The sequence below is a fragment of the Chamaea fasciata genome, unplaced genomic scaffold (assembly GCF_029207755.1).
Source record: "Chamaea fasciata isolate MVZ Bird 193981 ecotype frontalis unplaced genomic scaffold, bChaFas1.0.hap1 SCAF_24, whole genome shotgun sequence".
Taxonomy (NCBI): Eukaryota; Metazoa; Chordata; class Aves; order Passeriformes; family Sylviidae; genus Chamaea; species Chamaea fasciata.
The window spans coordinates 5,196,962-5,216,535 of NW_027094109.1; the positions used below are offsets into that span (position 1 = coordinate 5,196,962).

Genomic DNA, 19,574 nt, shown 5'->3' on the forward strand with positions numbered 1-19,574 from the left:
GGCCATCCCAGAGGATTCGTGGACTGCTCCCGACCTCCTCCCGGCACTTCCAAACCTCCTGGCAAAGGACTCCAGCCCTCCGGTGGCCTCTATCCCGTCTCAGGCAGCACATCCCCCGCAGCTGCCCCACACACACTCCTCAAAGCCGCCTGAGCCCGGGCCCAGGCTCACGGACAGGAGGGAGGAAAACGTTTTGTGGAATTTATATGTATTTATAGTGGACTTCGCTTCAACCTGGAGCTCCCCCCGCCGCTTCCTGCCTCTCCAGGGACTCGTGCCGGGGTTGCTCCGGGTAGGTTTTTACCTGCCTCCTCATACGACGGTGCCTTAAACCATTTAGGGGAGCGGGGGGCCGTGGGGGTCGCACGGGAACCTGTGCGGGAGAGGGAGGGGAGGACAGCGGCTTTCCGGGACCATCTGCAATCGGGGCTTTTTTTTTCTTCCTCCCTGTGATCAGGAGCCCCCGCTGGGTGCCCGGGGACCCGCCCTGCTGCTCTGTCCTCCAGCTAGCAAATGCCAGTGGCCTTTTTAGCCTTTAATTTATTCTCCTCCCCGTCCTGCCTCGCCTGAGGTGCAGCGGGAGGAGACACGGGCACCATCCCAGCCCTCGAGGCAGCTCCATCCGACCCGCACCCGGCCGGCTTCGCCCCCGCTGCCCTGCGGGCACGGGCTGAGCGCTGGCAGCGGCATCGTGCCCAGCCTGGGGCATCCCCGCGGGGCTCAGGGGGGCAGGATGGGCAAGGGGGGCTGCCCGCGGCTGGAGCCGGGCTGGGGCAGCGATGCTGCTCGGCAGGTGGCTTGTTTACTGTGTAAGCAAGGCGGGTGGGAAGCGTCTCATACAAGGGAGACTCGTGCAGGAATAAATTTGAGCTTGAACAGGGCGTTTGGGTCGCGTGTGTTTTGTCTCTGGGTGGTCTGGCAGAGGGTGGAGACCCAGGAGCACCCGCGGACCAGGAGCACTGGGGGTCGCCTGGAGCCAGGGACCCGCAGGAGCTGTGGGGGCAGGTGGCAGTGCTTGGAGGCGGCGGCAGCCCCACGGAGCTCCCCACTCTTCCCTCAAAAGCCCTGAACAATGGCCCCTTTCTCCCCTGCTTAGGGACGGAGACGGCATTAAGGGGCAGCGGGAATGCCGGTGGCAGGGCGGCGAGGGCAGGAGGGACACGCTCAGCCCGGGGTGCCCAGCACAGCCCCTCCAGTGCTGCCCTGGGCAGTGAGGAGCCTGGAGGCAGCTGGAAAACCCAGATCCCGTGCGGGGAGCCCTCCAGCAGGGTCCCTTGGGGCCGGGCTCCCAGCGGGATGGGTGCGAGCACTCATTCCCCTTTAAGACGCTGGTTCTCCGTGCCAGAGCCTGACCTCGGCATCCTCAGCTGAGCTGGATTAGCGGGCCGAGGGGGAAGGGGCCTGCCCAGGGGACTGGGGCTGCTGCCTGCCGGGGCTCCCCGCACTCCCGGCACGGCGGGCATGGCCCTCGGGTGGGCTCCGGCCCTGAGCTGCCACCTGTAGAGCTGGCACTGCCACCACCCCCGCCCCGGAGCGCGGAGCAGGGGTCCCCACGCCGCCCCGGGGCCCATGGGGGCAGCTGGGGAGGGGCTGGCGGGGGGGCTGGGGGGCACAGGGCGCTGGGCAGGATTTTGGCCAGGCTGCGCCGGGAACCGCCTGCTGCCATGAAAGACTTCACCGAAATCACGCTCTGCCCCGAGGCCCTGGACGGCAGCAAGGTAGGGCTGGGGGTGTGGGTGCTGCTGATGGTCCCCAGGGTGTCACCCGCGGGTCCCCAGGGTGTCACCCGCGGTCGCTGTCCCACAGACCGAATTCTGCAACCCGGTTTTTGAGGGAGAGGAGCCCCGGGCGGCACCGAGCGCCGAGCAGCCGCCGGACAAGGACAAGGACAAGGATGGGAGCGGCCCCGCACCGCGCCGGGACGGCCTCGGTACCAGCCTGGGGGTTTGTACACACCGCGCTGTCCATGGGGCTGCAGGAGCGGGTGGTGGGCTCTGGGGCTCCCTGGGGACACATCAGCACCGCGGGGACAAGCAGGGGGGACGTGGCCACCAGGGCTGAGCCAGCGGGGCAGGGAGGTGGGGAATGGCTCAGCAGCTCTGCCCGCTGTCCTCGCCCCCAGGCCGGCAGCTCTGGGCACAGGTGGGCTGGAGGTACCGCGCCGACTGCAAGTTCACCTGGCTGTGCGTGGCTCTGATGAGCATCATCCTGCTCTTCCTCATCGCCCTCCTGCTCGGCATCGTCATCCACCGTGAGTGCCGAGCTGGGAGGTGGCCGTGACCGGGGTGGGGGACACAGACCGGCTCCGGGTGAGACAGGGGCACCCAGGGCTCTGCCCGCTGTGCGGAGAGGGTGACCCCACAGGAGCAACGGGGATTTCCATGTCCGTGGGATGTGGCAGTATCCCTGTCCCTGGGAAAGCCAGCTGGGATCCCCCGGGGGCTGCACACCCGTGGGAGCCCAGCGCTGGGTGGGCTTCCTGAGCCCTCTCCCTGCCCCGCAGCCATCCATCCCTCCCCGCCGGGGCTGAGCAGTCCCTGCTCTTCCCCGGGCACAGAGCTGACATCCCCGCATTCGCCCGGCGCCACAGCCACGGCCCTGCCCGCCCGCGGCACTGCCACCACCACCACAGCACCCATCCGCAGGGACCCCCCGGCCCCCAAAACTGCTGCCACCCCAACCGCCAGCTGGCTGCCCACGGCCCGCACCGAAGCACCGGGTAAGTCCCGAGCGGCGCGATGTTTTGGGATGGGGCTGCCCTGCTCCGGCTCACGGCCACGCTGTTGCCTCGTTCAGCCTGCGGAGGGACCCTGCGCGGCCCCGAGGGCTCCTTCAGCTCGCCCAACTACCCCGGCCCGTATCCCCCCAACGCCCTCTGCATCTGGCGCATCGAGGTGGGCGCCGGCCTGGCCATCCAGCTGAGGATGGAGACGTTCAGCGTGGAGGGCACGGCCTCCTGCCTCTTCGACCGCCTGGAGCTCTACGAGGAGCGGGGCACCGGCGGCACAGCCCCTGCCCCAGCCCGGGGCAGCCCGGCCAGGTAGGGCTCCTCACACCTGGGGAGCGCGGCGGGGGCAGCCAGCGGTGCCAGCCCTTGCTGTGCCCCCAGGTTTTGTGGCAACGTGGCTCCCCCGACCTTCAACACGGACTCGAACCGCCTGCGGGTCACCTTCGTGTCCGACAGCAGCGTGGGCGCGCAGGGCTTCAGCGCCCGCTACCGCGCCGTGGCCCCCGCCGAGAGTGAGTCCCCAGGGCACCGCCGGGGTCCCTCACGGCTGGGGGGCAGTGGGGACAGCCAGCGGGGAGGGGAGGGGGCCCGCTGGAACCCCCCCGCCAGCCCGGGTGTCTGTGGCTGCGTGCAGAGAGCTGCGCCTGGGACGAGCACTTGTGTGACCGGGGGCTCTGCCTCCAGCTGGGCTTCGTGTGCGACGGCTTCCACGACTGCACGGACAGGAGCGACGAGGCCAACTGCAGCCTGAAACACAAAGGTGGGCGGGACGGACCCCCACCTGCAGCCCCCAGCCCCCCCCCCCCCCGGCAGCCGGGGATGGGCGGGGAGGTGGAGGGAAGGGAGAGGGGCACGGGTAAATCTGTGTGTGTGTGTGTCCCTCCAGAATGTGGGGGGCCGTTGACCGCCTTGGAGGGGCACTTGTCCACCCCGAACCACCCCCAGCCGTACCCCCACCAGCAGGTGAGAGAAGGGGTCCTGCGGGAGCGCGGTGAGGGTGAGGGCGGGCAGGGAGGAAGGCAGCCCCCGCCCCGGGGAGAGCTGGCGGTGCCCCTGCCCAGCTTCACGGGTGTCGCCGGCTGCCCCCTCCCTATCCCCGCCCCGCAGTTGTGCCTCTGGCAGATCTCCGTGCCCCTGGGCCACGTCATCGACCTGCACTTCCACAACTTCAGCCTGGAGTCGCACGAGGACTGCAGCTTCGACTTCGTGGAGGTGCACGACAGCGCGGGCACGGGGACCGCCAGCCTCATGGGCAGGTACCCGGCCCCCCCGGGCCTGCTGCGCCACCCTGGCCACACAGGGGCCACGGCTCACCTGGGGAAACTGAGGCACGGGGCTGGCTGGTGGGGAGGAGCCACCACAAGGCGGGTTTGGGGAGGTGCAGTCAGCCCCCCGACCCCAACCCTGGTCCCATGACCTCGGCAGGTTCTGTGGCCACCAGCTGCCGCCCACCCTGACCTCCTCACGGCATGTCATGACCGTCCTCTTCGTGGCCGACGAGGGAGTTGCAGATGACGGGTTCTTTGCCACCTACCAAGCCCGCAATGCCACAGAGAGTAGGTAGCCCAGCGGGGGCACAGCCTGCCCAGGGTGGGTTGTACCGCCTCCATCCTTGGGGGGCTTCAAGGCCAGGCCGGATAAAAACCTGGGAAAAACAGCTCTTGTTCCACAGCTGACCCCGCCTGGAGCAAGAGGCTCCCGGGGCCTCTTTTTATCCCATAACCTTATAGCCATGGGGATGTGGCCTGGAAGGGCTCACCTGCACAGAGGCGTGGGGCTTGAGGGCTTCCCCCAAATAACCCAGGGAATTTGGGATGTCCCTAAGCTGGATCTGCCAGATCCCCTGGCCAGTGACCAGGAGGAGCAGTCTGGGGTGGTCGGCATGGGAACCTGCTGACTCCTGGCCATGCCCTGCCCTGTCCCCTCGCAGAGACCTGCAGCCCCGCCGAGTTTTCCTGCGGGAACGGCGAGTGCCGGGCGCTGGAGTCTGTGTGTGACGGTTGGCACGACTGCCCCGACGGCACTGACGAGCTCAACTGCACCGGGGTGTCCTACCCGGCCTTCGGTGAGTGCCCCCCCTGGGTGCCCCGCCCAGCCCCCCCGAGCCCCCCGTGGGCAGCACCGCCGCCGGCACAAGCGAATCCCCTCTCCTCCCTGTGGCAGGCTCTGTCTGCGAGCCCGTGGAAGTGGAGATGTGCCTGGGGCTGGGCTACAACGCCACCTCCTTCCCCAACATCTGGCTGGCCATCCCGGACCAGGAGGGAGCCGCCGAGGTGCTGCAGGACTACCAGGTGAGCTGCCCTGCCTGGGGGCTGCCCTGAGCCCGCCCCGCCGGGCTCACGCCGCTGTCCCGTTGTCCCGCAGACGCTGATGGAGCTGGCGTGTTACCAGCACCTCCGCCTGCTCATCTGCAGCCTCTTCGTGCCCAAGTGCACCCCGGACGGGGGAGTGCTGCAGCCCTGCCGGGCCGTGTGCCTGGCGGCGGAGCTGCGCTGCCAGCAGTCCCTCGGCCTCCTCGGCATCCTCTGGCCCATCAACTGCAACATCCTGCCCGACTCCAACGACCCCGTAGAGTGCTTCCAGCCCTGAGCCGGCAGGAGGAGAGGAGCCGGGGCTGAAGCCACGCTCCCCACCACAAATGTCCCTCCCGTGCTCTTCCTGCTGTAAATACCCAGCAGTTGGGGTGGCCCCTCACCTGCCCTGGGCTCAGCCCCTCTGCCCCGTGCTTGGCTTGGTGCCTGGGTGCCACGGGCTTGCCCGCAGCTCCATTTCCCTGGAGAGCAGGTGACATATCCCACAGGGACAGGCTTGTGCTGGAGGGGCACGAGGGAAGGGGCTAATGCTCCCCAAATGGAGCAAGGCTGGCCGAGGTGAGCCCAGGGCTGCCCGTGCCCCACAGCCCCAAAGCCAGCAGAATAAACAGCGTGAGCAGCTGACAAACCCAGTGGAGCAGGTGACTCACTTGGGGACTGTGTGTGGGTGCTGCCAGATCCTGGGGGAAACCGAGGAATGGTGAGGGAGGGAAGGCAGGGATGGGGTGGGGGATCTCAGCAGGGATGGAGGGGCACAGGGGAGAGTGAGCAGCTGGCTGTGCCCTCACTGGGCTGGGGGCTTGCAGGGTCCCAGGGACATGGATGGGTCTCAGGGGGGTCCAGTTGGTGGCCCCGTGGTGCAGAGAAGGGATCCTGCCCCACCACGAGCAGCGGCCCTGCTGGCTGAGCCGGCTGTGCTGGCTGAAGGCCACCCTGGTGACCACAGGCCTGGCAACACCCATGGCCACAAACCAGTGTCCAGCCGGCCAAAAACAACAGTCCCTTCACACCTTGGGAGAGAGGAGACAAGGCAGCTCCCTGCACCACCCGGCCTGGCCGTGGGTACCCGAGTCTGGAAGGAACATTTGCCAATGTCACCGGCTCCACTGCAGGCTCTGGCACGGGGAGCACAGAGCCGGCAGTGCCATCGTGCTTCCCACTGCCCTGAGCGTGCGGGGAAGTCCCCAGCCTGGCTGGGGTCACTGGGATCAGGACCCACTGGCACCAGCACCGCTCTGTCCCTGTCCCCAGCAGGGCACTGCCACTCCCACCCAGCTCCGGGGGTTTGAGCCCACCCCTGCACGTCCCACCCAGCTGCTGCCGGCCACGGGGACACCCCCCAGCCACAGGGACACCCCCCAGCCACAGGCCCGCCCCGCTGGCCGGCGTGTGACCGTGTCCCTTGGACGCACTCGGCGCTGGAACAAGCTGAAGGCGAGCCGGGAGAGCCTCGAAAGCTTCTCGGTGTGCTGCGCGGTCCCCGGGGCCAGCCCTGCCTCCCTGGCCGGGCACAGCGCGGTCCCCGGGGCCAGCCCTGCCTCCCTGGCCGGGCACAGCGCGGTCCCCGGGGCCAGCCCTGCCTCCCTGGCCGGGCACAGCGCGGTCCCCGGGGCCAGCCCTGCCTCCCTGGCCGGGCACAGCGCGGTCCCCGGGGCCAGCCCTGCCTCCCTGGCCGGGCACAGCGCGGTCCCCGGGGCCAGCCCTGCCTCCCTGGCCGGGCACAGCGCGGTCCCCGGGGCCGGCCCTGCCTCCCTGCCCGGGCACAGCGCTGCTCTCCCTGCCTGCGCTGCCACCTGCCCTGCACGCTCAGCCCGACGTGCTGGGACCGCCCAGACGGATGCCGCGGCTTCCCCTGGATGCTCCCAGGGCTGGCACTGCCAGGCTCTGTGTGTTCTGCCATCCCCTCTCTTCCTCAGCTCTGCGGCCAGTCAGGGCACCCGCACATCCTGACAGCTCCCTCTTTTTCTCTGCTGCTCCATCTCTCTATGCCTTGCTGGATTTCCTCCCCCCCAGCCTTTATCTTGTTTTCTTTCCTTCTGCTGCCTGTTTTCCCTGTTGTCCTCCCCTCCATCCTGCTGCCCCGCCGTGTCCAGCTGAGGTGGTTCCCAGCCTGTGCCTCCTCTCCCTCTGCCGGGCTGTTTGCAGCGCTCTCCCTTCCCCCTGCTCGCAGCACTTCCGACATCATGGGATTATTTTTCTTTTTCCCCTTGTCTTGTAGCTTTTGGCTCCCAAGGCCCTTGATTTCCTTTGGAGTTTGGGAGGAGAGACGTGGGGAGGAGGGGGGGGGGGTGGAGAGGCTGCCTCTCTTCGGGCCTTCGTCAGAGCCAAGTGGCCAGGAAGAGCCTCAGCCCTTCCACAGCAGCGAGCAGCGAGGTCCCGGGACGGGAACGGCGGGATCGCAGTGAGTGGGGATACCCAGCCGGGGGCAGCTGGGACTCCCTGGCTCCCTGCCTCCGGCGCCTGGGCGGAGGAGAGACACTTTTCTCCTCCTTTTCCTCTTTGTTGCCGTCGTGGAGGGGGGAACAGAGCAGCTTTTCTGGGTCAAGGCCACCGGGAGGGGGCCAGCGCTGGCCCTGGGGCTCAGCCCTGGCTGTGCTGCTGTGGGAAGGGCTGGGGGCAGCCCGGGCAGGGGGGTGGTCCGGCACGGCCGGGGATGCTGCAGCCGCGGCCGGGCGTGCCCCGGGGAGCCGGCCGGGGGTGGAGCGGAGGCGCCGGCAGGCGGGATGCTGCCAAGGGCAGGGCCACGGCGCGGCCCCGCGTTCCCCGAGCTGCCGCCCCACCACGCAGCCCCCAGAGACAACAACCCCACCCCGGGCACGCTCAGAGCTCAGCAGCTGACAGCCCTAAATCCCCCCACCCGTTCTCCCATAGCTGGGAGATCCCACCCCAAAGAGCTCCCAGACACGTACACAAGGGCACTGCCACAGCCCCCGGCCCTAAACCCACACCCCACAGACATCCCGAGCTATCCCGGGGATGCAGGATGATGTGATGGATGCTGTGGCAGGTGCAGGCAGCACCGGGGCCTTGCTGAGGGGAGCAGCCTAAAAGGTAAAGGGAAAAGAAGGGGGGGAATGTCCCCTGCTGACCCTGCCCGCTCCCTGCCAAGCACTCCCAACCCTCTTCACTGTGCTCCCCAGAGCTGTGATCCTTCTCTGCCCCCTTTCCAGCCCCTCCAGGACAAGATGAAGCAGCTCTTCCTCCTCTTCCTCCTCGGGCTCATCACCAGGTCCTTGCAGATCGAAGACAACAAGATCCCTGGGCTGTGCTCAGGGCAGCCAGGCATCCCAGGAACGCCGGGCCTGCATGGGGGCCAGGGTTTGCCAGGCAGAGACGGACGAGACGGCCGGGATGGAGCCACGGGCATGCCAGGGGAGAAGGGTGACATGGGCCCTCCTGGTAAGAAAAGAGAGATCCCAGCTGGGGAGGGGGATTTGCCATTCCCTGCCCATGGGGAACACCCTTATGCCAGGGGGTGAGTCCTGCATGCTGGCACAAATTGCCAAAGGGAGAATGAACCCTGCAGAAGCGCCCCTCTCGTGCCACCACCACCCCCTTGGCCCTGCCTGTGGTGTCCCTGTGCTCCTGTAAAAGGCAGCAGCTCCCTGTCCCCCATGCCACCCCTCTCTTCCAGCCCTGCTTTAGGAGGGACCACCAGGAATTGCATCATCGCTGCCCTGGCTCCTGGGCCCGGCTTTCTCCCAGCCTGGGAGGGTTTCTCCAACAACTTGTGCTAAATTACACACCCAGCCCTCCCCGCCCTCCCCGCTTGTGCTGCTGCCCCACGCCTGTGGCAGGGAATCCTGGTGGGACTGGGAGTGGGCAGGAGGGGTGGAGGGGCTGTGCTGGTGACATAGAGGTGACCCTGTCCCCTCCTGCCTGCCCCAGGAATGCCCGGTCCCCGCGGGGAGGTGGGCAGCCCCGGCGTGGACGGGCTGCACGGTGAGAAGGGTGCTCAGGGCGAGTGCGCCGTGGCTCCTCGCTCCGCCTTCAGCGCCAAGCGCTCCGAGTCCCGCAGCCCTCCCCTGGCCGACCAGCCCATCCTCTTCGACGTGGTGCTCATCAACGAGCAGGGCCACTACGACCCTGCCACGGGCAAGTTCACCTGCGAGGTGCCCGGGCTGTATTACTTCGCCGTGCACGCCACCGTGTACCGCACCAGCCTGCAGTTCGACATCATGAAGAACGGCCACTCCATCGCCTCCTTCTTCCAGTACTACGGCAACTGGCCCAAGCCCACCTCGCTCTCCGGGGGCACCCTGGTCCGCCTGGAGCCCGAGGACGAGGTGTGGGTGCAGGTGGGCGTGGGGGACTACATCGGCTTCTACGCCAGCGTCAAGACGGACAGCACCTTCACCGGCTTCCTCGTCTATTCCTACTGGCAAAACTCCGCCGTGTTCGCCTGAGCCCGCCCTGGGCTGCGGGTGGGGCCGGGCAGGTGCCCCTTCCCAGCCACCGGCGTGGTGGGAGCCGGGGCAGCGGGACCCCTGCCCTGCTCAGGGCAGAGAAACCTTCCCTGGGCCCTGGCGGGGGTGGCGGGGAGCACCCCTGGAGCAGCGCTGTGCCGGAGCTCGCTGTTTTTTTCCGGGCACGCAGGGCAGGGCGAGCCGGGCTGAGGGGCCAGGAGCCCGTCCCGGGGGTCCTGTCCCATCCCTCCCCTCAATAAAGGGCTGCTCAGCTACGCGTGTGCCGCCTGCCTGTGCGCCCCTCTGCCCGTACCCCGGGGCCCCCGATGGGGAGGGCGCTGCGCAGCCCCGCCTGGGGGTTCCGGGCCGGGGCCACCGCGTCGGGGTGTCCCCGCAGGGCCAGCGAGAGCCACTAGATGGTGGCATCGGCGTCCTGGAGCCGTGAGCGCAGCGCTGCGCCGGCCCCCGGCACCTCCCCAAGGCTCGGGAGCGGGGAGCGCGGCGGGAGCAGCCCCCGGGGTCCCCCCGAGGACAGACTGTCGCCGGATGGGAGGGTCCCGATGCTGTCAGGGTCACCCCGGGGGGAGCGGATTGCCACGGCTCCGGGGGGTGGCCCGTCAGTCCCCGGACGGGGCTTGTGGAGCCCCCCGTGCCCGCCCCCCGCCCCAGTGTGAGAGCCGTGACCCGCCGCTGGGAAAGGTCGCTATTTTTAGCAGGGCAATGAAGAGCTTCCTCATTCCTTGCCCAAAATGGGTCCCTGAGGGGAGCAGCCCTGAGGGGGCTCTTGGCCAGCGGCCGGACCTCTTAGTGGGCTTGGGACGCTGCCCTGCCCGGCTGGAGGGTGCCAGCCGGGAGCGGCTCTTGTCCTGGCAGTGCAGGGGGGACCTTGCAGCGCTCCCCAGCCCAGGAACCCCGAACAGAGCCGGACAGCCCCCCCTGCCCTGCCCCGGATCCCCCATCTGTGCCGGATGGACCCCCAGGAGGCCAGCCGTGCCCGTGGGGATGAGCAAACCCCGTGTCCCCGCCCAGGCCGGCAGCAGTGGGGACACCCGTGTGTCCCAGTACAGCGCCAGTGCCAGCCCCGAGGGGAGCCCGCACTCCAGGACTGAGGACCGTGGGCACACCACTGCAGCCTGCCTGGGCCGCCCGTGGGGACCCGTGAGGTGCTGGGAGCAGGGGTGACACCTCGTGCCCCTTTGGGGACAGAGGGGCTCTGCTGGAACCACCCCCAGGCCCCTCAGCCGGCACCGGGCTCGGGTTGCAGCGGCAGCCTCTGTTTGGGTTGGAGATGGCTTTTTGTGTAAGCAGAGCTGCTCAGGGGGCAAACAGCGCCGCAGAGCAGATCGATGGCTATTCTGGGAGGAGGAAAGGGAATTTTCTGGACGAGGGGTGTGGGGGCTGGGAGCGTTCCCTGATCCCTGTCACGATGTGGAGGAGCACGGCCAGCACTGGCAGCCACGGTGTTTGGCACAGCAGTTTGTGGGCTCTGCTTCCTTTGGGATGCTCTTGGTTGTGTGGACACTTTGGGATCAGGGGGACCCCTGCGAGAACACGAGGGTGTCTGCTGCTGCCTAGGGAGGATGAGGAAGAGGGTAAGGAAAGGAAAAGAGGAGCCACAGGAGAGTTTGACAAGTTCCTAGCAAGCTCCAGCTGCTTTTGATGAGCTCTGCCAGCTTCCCCCCTGAGTCAGGAGAGCTTGGAGACCCTGTTCCAGCTGAGCCCAGGTTAGGGAGGGGCCAGCATCCCTCAGCCAGGGCAAGAGAGAAGCCGATATAAGAGCCAGGCTGAGCCCACAGGTGCTGCAGTACGGCTGACAGAGGCAGCAGCAGCTGGGTAGTTTTGTTGTTCCTTTTGAGGTTTTTGTGGTTGCTTCGCGGGATTTTTAGAAACAAAAAATAAACGTCGGCACCGCTTTTCAGAGCAGCACCGGTGTCTTTGGCACTCCAAGGTCACCTGAGGAGGTCAGCAGGCACCAGAGATTAAAGAGATCATCTCTGAGACCCTACAGCTGCACAGTGCTTGTGGGTGTCAGGGCGTGGAAACGCTCCCAGTGCTGAAGGGTGGCCTGGTGACTCCTGGCAGCGGCAGGATGGCTCCTGCTCCACCCAAACCTTTGGTTATGGCCCGGGTTCAGAGGCCTCATCGCTGTCGAGGTGCAGGGAACACGCCCAGACATCTTCGGGACTGCTGACCCGGTAAGGAGACCTTTAACCTGGGAATGGCAGGGGAGGGGACAATCCTGGCTCACGTGGGGGCGGGGCGGGCGAGGAAAGGATCGCGAGCCTGGATTTTAGGAGAGAACCCCATGTCCTGGAGGACAAGAATCCCACGTCCAGGAGGATGAAGGATCAGCTCCTCCAAACTCAGGGAAGAGAGGTGGCAGCGCCTCTGTGCTGATCAAACCCTGCTCAGAGGGGCAGCAGAGTCTCCCCGCACTGAGATGTTGGGGACCCCGCTGTCCCCAGAACCCCACACGCTGCTCTAGGCTGGGTGACCTCCATGTCCCCGCCAGGCTCAGCCCCTCGGTGTCGCTGAGGCTCCCTGCGCTGGGGCACTAATGAGAGCCCAGGCTGGTGCCGGCAGCAGCCCAAAGGCCCCCCGTGGCTGTGCCGCTGATCCTCACCTGCTCCCTCCCTGCCGGCCGGGTATCAATCCCCGCTCCTGCTGTGCCACATCTGCGCTCCCGGCCGGCCCGCCCGCTCCCTGCTGGCAGGCGGAACGTGCCTCTTGTCCGCGGGCTGTGACCAGCCCTTCATTCGGGCGGGGGAGCTGCAGCTGGGCTGACAAAGGGATTTCCCCAGCGCCTGGGGGCTCCTGCTTTCAGCGGGCTGCCGGAGCCGACCACCGCAGCGCTGCTAAACCGGGCTGGCCCGGCAGCATCACGCTCCTGCCTCCTTGGGGAAGGGTCTCGGCGCTTTGATGAGCTGGGAACAGCCCGCTTGGCTCATGTGGGAGCCTCCCAAGCGTGGTCTGGAGCAGGGAATACCCCCAGGACTCCAAATCTGCCCTGGAGTGGTCTGTGAGCGTGGCTGCCGCCCAGGCTGTGCAGCCCTGCCCCAAAAACCAAAGTGCCGGGGCAGGCAGCGCTCACGGACCTGGTCCATTAGCAGGGAGGTGGTTGCATCTTCCTCCTGCAATTGCTGCCTGCGCGAGCAGAGATTGAGCCAAGTGTGTGCAGGATGGCTCCCGGGGGAGGGAGGGCTGTGTCCTGCACATCCTGTCCTCTCTGGGAAAGCTGGGCCACAGTGGCCTGAGGTGGCTGAAACGCTTCCCATCCCCTGGGAATGGGGGTGCTGGGCTGGGATCCTGCTGATCCAACCCTCCTGTCCCCTCTGCAGCCTCCACAGGTGCCCAGCCAGCCTCGGGTCACAGCCTGGGAGCAAGAGAAGCGCCTCAGTTTATCATCCATCTGCCAGCACTGCCCTCCTCCCTGTGCCTGGGCAGGTATTTGCCTCTTTCTGGCCTCCCAGCAGCTCCCATCTCTCCTCTCGTGGTTTCCATCCTGATTAAAATGAGCCACTTTGAGCCAGGGCAGGGCAAGCCAGGACGCCCGGAGTCTCTGCCCATCAGGGTCCTGAGCCATTTTTCCAAACAATTTAGGAGGATGCTGGGGAAGCAGAGAGTGCTTAAAAGCACAAAGCAACCTGCCAGGAGCTGAGATCCGAGCCAGGGAACAGCTCCTTGTGCAGCAAATGCATCTGCTCGCGGCAACCCTGAGCCTGCCACAGCCTTCCTGCAAGGCAAGAGCCAGCCCTGTGCTGCCTCCATCCCAGGGACAGTCTGGCACAGGACACTGAGGAACAGGAATGAACATGTCCCAGCATGGTCCTGCCAGCCTGGAACACGCCGGGAAACCCCAGGCCCTCCTCCCTGTCCCCTGGTGTGGTATATCCACAACCACCTCCCCTCGCCGGGGGTTGGCAGAGCAGGAGTTGGGGGCTGCCAGCTCTGAAAGGCCCACCCAGGCTGGGGTTGGGTGTAAATTCATCTGAAAAGCCCACCCAGAGTGGATTTGGGTGTAAATTCATCTCCTGGCTGCTGGATTTTCCCTGTGCAGCAGCCTGGCTCCAGGGTATCCCACAGCACTGCTTTTCTGGGGACAAACACCCCCGAGCCCCTTGTGGGGTGGGATGAGCTTTCCCTGGAGTCCATGGGTGGATAAAGGAGATCCAAACACACATTTCACCTCCCAAAAAAAACCTTCCCAAGAATGAGGCAGCGCCCAGCTTTTGGTAAAGGAGATTTTAATCTGCTCAGTACCTAGTCCATAGTGCAAAGAGTTAAACTTAAGGCAAAGCCTTCTCTTATAAACAGCAAACAGGCCCTAAACAAACAAGCGTGACTGCTATAATAACAATAATAATTAAAAAAAAAGGGGTTAAGGGAACAAACTGCAGTTTTGGGGAGGTGTCCCTTCCCCACCGCCCTGTAACTCATGCAGGGAACATCGCACTCCCTGATCCATGAGCTGGTCCCAAGGGAATGCTGCTGCCTGTGGCCAGGGCCACAATCCCACTCCTGAGTGACTCCAGGAGCAGCTCCCTGACTCCTCTGCAAGTGCCTGGGACAAGCCAGAGCCTGGGCTCACACTCACTCCTCTGCTGAGGCTTTGGCTGCTCCCAAGTGTCGGTGCCTGGAGAGAGCCAACATTAACCAGGGAGGTGTGTGGGGAGGCACAGGGACAAGAGGCTGAGCAATGGGGAGCTTTGCATCTCTTTGAAATGGAGTGGAAGCAGCTTAGAGCCCTTCTAACAGTGCTCAGGAGCCTGGCTTGGCCCAGGGAATCCTTCCAGCTCCCAGGAAGTGTGGGAGCAATCAGCCCTGGCAGAGCCTTTCCTAGCAAAGCCGCCCAACAAGGAGATAGTTCCTTGCTAGAGCTCAGCTTTACAGCTCAGAGGCATCTCCCAGCACAGCCTGGCCTCTCCGCTGCCTCTGTTTTGGCTTAAATTGCTAATCAAGAAGGAAAATAGAAGGAGAACCATGCCAGCTGCCCTCAGGCTCTTGGCTTGCAGTCCAGAGTCAAGACTCTCTCTGGTCTAGCTCCAGCCAAAATTGGCTGTGGCGTGTGGCTGACCTCAGGCAAGCAGCTGGAAAAGGAAAAGCTCTTTAGTGCAAGGCCCTCTTGCAGCCCAGCAATTTTTTGGAATGGTGCTGGTTTGCCCAAGCTGGGATGAGCCACCTCAGGCCTCCCCCAGCCAGGACGAGATGCCCTCGTTGGACTTCAGGGGACACTTCTGAACGGAAGTAGCTACATTGGTGACAGACGACGAGACAAAACAACAGGACAGCCCCGCCCTGATCCGAGATATCCGTGGTCCTGGTACTGCTCCACGCACACCACTGCAGATCCCCAGCAGGGATGTGCAGAAACTGTGCCGGGAGCTGGAATGTCTGCGAGCTCCCAGGAGCTTGGGGGTGCTCCTCTCCTCCCAAAGGGTCCCTCCCTCTAGCCAGCCCAGCCTGGGAAGGAGCCAGCGAGCTCCGCAGTGACCCTCCCTGTCCCATGGCACTCTTAGCCTGCAAATGTGTGGTTTTTTGGAGAGGATTCTCCAGCCTTGGCTCAAATCTGAGCTGCTGCTGCTGCCAGGGCTGGGAGCACTGGCTGGGGAGGCCACTCCTCGAGTTCCCCAAGCAGCAGCAGCAGCCCTGCAGAAGGAGTGGCTGCCCCCAGCCTGGCCATGCAGGTAACCTGACGTGTGCTGGCTAGTCTTGCATAGGTGATGCATAGGTGGAAGCAGCAGCAAGGCTGAGCTCTGCAGGGAGCCCGGGTTCATCACAGCCCCACGCTGCCCTGGCAAGCGAGATCCCTCAAAAAGCAAAGCCGCTGGGGTGATGAAGTACCCCAGAGAGCCTGTTCTCCAGCTGAGAGCCAGGTTCAGCAAACACTAAAAAAACTCAAGTGTGCTCCTTGCTCTCCCTGGGCCTGGCAAACAGGGCACTCTTCCCTTTCCCACGGAGCTCCTCCACTTGGATGGTGGGAGGAGGAAACAGGCCTGGATGCAGCCTGCCAGGTCATTTTCCTTGGGAAAACAAATTCCCTTTCCTTGCACCAGCCCCTGTGATTGCCAGGAGGGCACAGCCTTTAACCTTTCCATCAGCTTCGGCGAGGAGACACCAGAGCATTTTTCTGCGCTCTGCTTTGGATCTCAGGCTGCAGGCTCGAGGCAACAGGCCCTGAAACAGCAAAAGTTGTCAACAAAAAAAACCCAGGTAACTCTTCCAGCCTGCTGCAGAGATCAGTATTGTGCTTGCTAGCAAGAGCTACAACCTAGTTAGGCAGCAAATGTGACCAGCAGACACCCCACAGTGTTCTGCCCTTCCAGCACCATCCACAGTTCTTTGGAAGCTGCTCAAGGCAGCCCTGGGAAGTGCAGACAGGGGTGCCCTTGACCTCCTGGGAAAAAAAAAAAACAACAGCCCAAGCCCCCCGTGGGCTCACAGGTACACGTTGAGGGTCTGCAGGATCACCTGGCGGCACAGGGGGCAGTTGCGCTGGTAGATGTCCTGCTGCAGCAGCACCTCCGTGCACTCCTGGCACAGGCACAGGTGCCTGCAGGGCAGCAGCAGCACTGTCTTGGTCTGGTCCTGGCAGATGACGCACTTCTTACGCTCCTCTTGCTCTTTCAGCAGCGCCCAGGGGTCGTTGTCGGGGGCTCCCTCTGTTCCATTCAGCTGCTGCTTCCTCGGGGCTTTCCACCAGGATGTTCCCGGCTCCTCCCTGGGTGGCTGGTGACGCTGCCCTGCCCCAGCACGGCTCAGAGCCGGCCGTGGCTGTGGCCCCTGCTCCGCATCCGGCTGCTCCTCCTGCTGGGCCGGCTGCTGGCCCAGGGTCACCCTGCCGGCAGCCGGGGCTCTGGGGGCAGCCACGGCGCGTCGCTGCTCGCTGCCCTGGTTCACCATCCTGCCTCCCCGGCTCCAGTTGGTCACCTGCAGGCTCCAGTCGGTCACCTGCAGGATCCAGTCCACCAGCCTGCGCCAGGGCTGCGAGGTCATGGCCACGCCCAGGGTCAGCACGGCCACCTGGTAGAGCCGCCACGCGTCCCGCTGCAGGCGGCGCAGCGAGGGCAGCGTGTGGAAGTAGCCCAGCAGGTATCCCGTCAGCGTCCACAGCAGCCCGGGGTTCAGCACCAAGGCACCCACCACCACGATGAGCAGCAGCAAGCCCAGGCCGTAGACGTTGACGAAGAAGACGCTGATGAAGAGGTCGGCGGCGGAGCAGAGCAGCTCGAAGGCCATCTGGCACGGCGACCACAGCAGGATGGACACGGCGATGGCGCCGCTGGACACGTGCGCCAGGCAGGCGGCCAGCAGCTCGGTGACCCGCACGACGGGCCCGGCCAGCGAGTCCCAGAGGGCGCCGAGCAGCGTGAAGAGGTTCTGCGCGCCGATGAGACACACGTTCACCAGGCTGTTGACCAGGTACATCAGCAGGCTGGTGCCGATGGCCAGCGCCTCGCACAGCTGCCGGCACAGCGCCTGCCCGCAGCCCAGCAAGGCGCCCAGCCCGCGCTGCGCCAGCTCCCGGGCCCGCAGCGCCGCGTGTGACACCAGGTGCGACACCAGGTGCCCGGCCGCCCGCATGCCCTCCATGGCCCCGCAGCAGCCGCGCAGCAGCACCAGCGCATCCCAGCACGCCACCGCCGCGGCGGCCGCGGCCGCGGGCAGGCTGGAGGCCGCGGCCAGCAGCCACAGCACCGCGGACACCAGCGAGGACACCAGGAAGAAGTTGAGGTCGAGCACCAGCAGCAGCAGGTCGAGCAGCAGGCGCAGCCCGCGGAGCAGCGCGAACAGCACGTCCATGGTTTCCCCCGCGGGGCCCGTACGGCAGATCAGCCGCGGGGCCCCTCCGACACGGGCGCAGCCATCTTGGCAGCCGCCGCCGTGCGGGGCGCGGCCAATCACCGGCGGGGGCTCCGCCGGGACTCGCCCCCCATTGGTCGGTTCGCAGGATGCGGCGGGGGGCGCGGCGGGGGCGTGGCCTCAGCAGGGGCGCGAGCCTGGCCACGCCCGTTGCCGCTCATTTAAAGGGCCGGGAGCTCCCGTTAGCCCGGGCCGCTCGTTTCACCGCGCGCGACATCGGCACTTGCAGTTTTTTAATTGCGGAATGAAGACCATCGAGGTAATTCCCTATCTCTTTGTGGCAGTGGATCTGCCTGACCGCTACTTTCCATGAGAGGAAAAGCTCATGGCACAGGGACACCTTCCAATATCCCAGGCTGATCCAAACTCAGCCCAACCTGGCCTTGGACGCTTCCCAGGATGGGGGAGCCAAAGCTTCCCTGGGCAACCTGTGCCAGGGCTCCCCCACCCTCACAGGGAGGAATTTCTTCCCAATATCCCATCTAACCCTGCCCCCTGTTAGTGTGAAGCCGCTCCCCTTGTCCCACCACTCCCAGAGCAGGGCACAGGGATGCTCAGGGGATGCAGCAGCTCTGCTCTGGAGCCAGGCTGGGAGAGCTGGGGCTGTCCAGCTTGGAGAAGAGAAGGAGGACGAGACCTTGGAGCCCCATCCAGTACCTAAAGGGGCTCCAGCAGAGCTGCAGAGGGATTTTGCACAAGGACATGGGGTGATGGGACGGGGTTCAGGAGCCAGGACAGGGCAGGCAGAGTGCACAGCATGGACAGGGCCTGACATCAGCCCCCTCAGCTGGTTCCAAACAGCGCAGGGGGCACCCAGCACCCGCAGTGTCCCTGCAGGAGATGGGTTTGTGGCAGGCTGAGCCCTGGCACGGGGAAGGTGTGCACTTGCCAGCAGGATCCCCTGGGCCTGTTTGGGACAGGGTCAGCCCAGGGTCACCGGGCCAGGCAGTTTCCTGCAGGAGGTTTGAACATAAAGCCATGGCTGTGGCTCAAACCAATGTCCTGCCCTCCCTGCTGGATCCCAGCCAGGGCATGGGGCTGTCAAAGCTCCACCGTGCCCCAGGGGATGGTCCAGCCCTGCTGCCCTGATGGAGATGACAAGTTCAGGAAAATCCAGCCCCGAAGGCCAGGGCTTTTTAAGGAAGGAGAGGGCGAGTACAGTGGATGATGACCCATGGGAAAGCCACGCAGGGCCGAGGAGGGAGGCACCACACCCCAGGCAGCGAGGCAAGAGCCCCAGAGGGACCTGGGGTCACCTCGGTGCAGGTGCCTCCCTGAGCAGGGCAGGGGCCGGGCTGGCACATCCTGTCTGTCTGTCCGTGCCCGGGCTCTGTCCCACTGTCTGGCCAGCCCTGTCCCTGTGGCTCCGAGGCAGCGGGCGCCTGGATCCCCAGGGAGTGACGGAGTCAGGATGCTTTCAGCATTTATGGTAATGTTTGGATTTCTCATCGCTTTCCCAAACAGGAGAAGGGAAAAGAGAGCCGAGCCAAGGGCAGGGTGTGCTCCACTCATTCCCTGCCTCCGGCTGTGCACCTGCCCCACCCTCCTGGCTCCTGGAGCCTGCCCATCCCCTGCCACGGTGGGCTCGCCCCCGCCGGGCCGGGGGTGCAGCGGCTGCAGCCTTCAGAGGTCGTGGCTCCATAGCAGGGCTTCTCCGTGCTCCGTGGGATGGAGGGGAGCTCTGCCCGCTCTCATTCCGGTAGGATGTCCAGCTCCAGGGCGTGCAGACCTGCAGGAGAGAGGCACAGGGGCGAGGAGGGGGGCAGGGGGCTGGGGACATTTGGTGACAGTTCAGGTTGGGACAGTGATTTGGCTGGAGGAGACCGGGGCTTTGGATGGAAACCCTTCCCGGGGCTCTGCGGGGACACAGAGCTCCCCACCAAGGTGCCTGGCAGCCAGGCTGTGGGTGGGATCCCTTCTTGCAAGGACAGTCCCCCCAGCTGTTGATGCACTTGCTGGAGCTCTGGGATGATGCCCCTGCACTCCCAGCTGTGCCTGTGGCAGTGGCTGGCAGCAGGACAGGCTGTAGCCCACTTGTGAGCCCCCTCCCCTCATCATCAGCCTCACTGGGCAGGGGGCAGACAGAGCTCTGGGACCACCAGAGCCAACCCCGAGAGCACAGAGCGCGGCACGCGTGTGAGTGCCTGCCCCGCCTGGACACCGGGGCTGGGCAGCACCGACTGTGCTGGCACCGAGCCCGGCCTCGGGGCTGCTGCTGCTGCATCACGGCTCCAGCCGCCTGCCCGCTGCTGAGCTCACCCCGCGTTC

At 65.6% G+C, this 19,574-nt stretch overlaps 3 protein-coding genes across 5 annotated transcripts; 2 read left to right on the plus strand and 1 right to left on the minus strand.

Annotated features, from left to right (window-relative positions):
- Window positions 1-1,602: 1,602 nt before the first annotated feature.
- MFRP (membrane frizzled-related protein) lies at window positions 1,603-5,709 on the plus strand. 2 transcript variants are annotated; one of them, XM_066203461.1, is made up of 13 exons: window positions 1,603-1,718; window positions 1,807-1,930; window positions 2,123-2,251; window positions 2,558-2,719; window positions 2,797-3,040; window positions 3,110-3,240; window positions 3,363-3,488; window positions 3,615-3,691; window positions 3,836-3,984; window positions 4,154-4,284; window positions 4,659-4,793; window positions 4,892-5,019; window positions 5,093-5,709. In XM_066203461.1, exons 1-13 carry the CDS (start codon window positions 1,665-1,667, stop codon window positions 5,315-5,317), a joined length of 1,815 nt encoding a protein of 604 aa, XP_066059558.1. In that variant the 5' UTR covers window positions 1,603-1,664; the 3' UTR covers window positions 5,318-5,709. The 2 variants fall into 2 exon arrangements, with proteins under 2 accessions (XP_066059558.1, XP_066059557.1); XM_066203460.1 differs by having other exon boundaries at window positions 1,626-1,718; window positions 2,591-2,719.
- Window positions 5,710-7,349: 1,640 nt separating this feature from the next.
- C1QTNF5 (C1q and TNF related 5) lies at window positions 7,350-9,542 on the plus strand. Of its 2 annotated transcripts, XM_066203408.1 has the most exons (4): window positions 7,378-7,441; window positions 7,996-8,091; window positions 8,211-8,439; window positions 8,929-9,542. In XM_066203408.1, exons 3-4 carry the CDS (start codon window positions 8,226-8,228, stop codon window positions 9,444-9,446), a joined length of 732 nt encoding a protein of 243 aa, XP_066059505.1. In that variant the 5' UTR covers window positions 7,378-7,441; window positions 7,996-8,091; window positions 8,211-8,225; the 3' UTR covers window positions 9,447-9,542. The 2 variants fall into 2 exon arrangements, with proteins under 2 accessions (XP_066059506.1, XP_066059505.1); XM_066203409.1 differs by lacking the exon at window positions 7,996-8,091 and having other exon boundaries at window positions 7,350-7,441.
- Window positions 9,543-15,074: 5,532 nt separating this feature from the next.
- Window positions 15,075-17,283, minus strand: RNF26 (ring finger protein 26). The gene has a single exon (XM_066203552.1). The coding sequence runs from the start codon at window positions 17,244-17,246 to the stop codon at window positions 15,882-15,884; it is 1,365 nt and encodes a 454-aa protein (XP_066059649.1). The 5' UTR covers window positions 17,247-17,283; the 3' UTR covers window positions 15,075-15,881.
- Window positions 17,284-19,574: the final 2,291 nt, after the last annotated feature.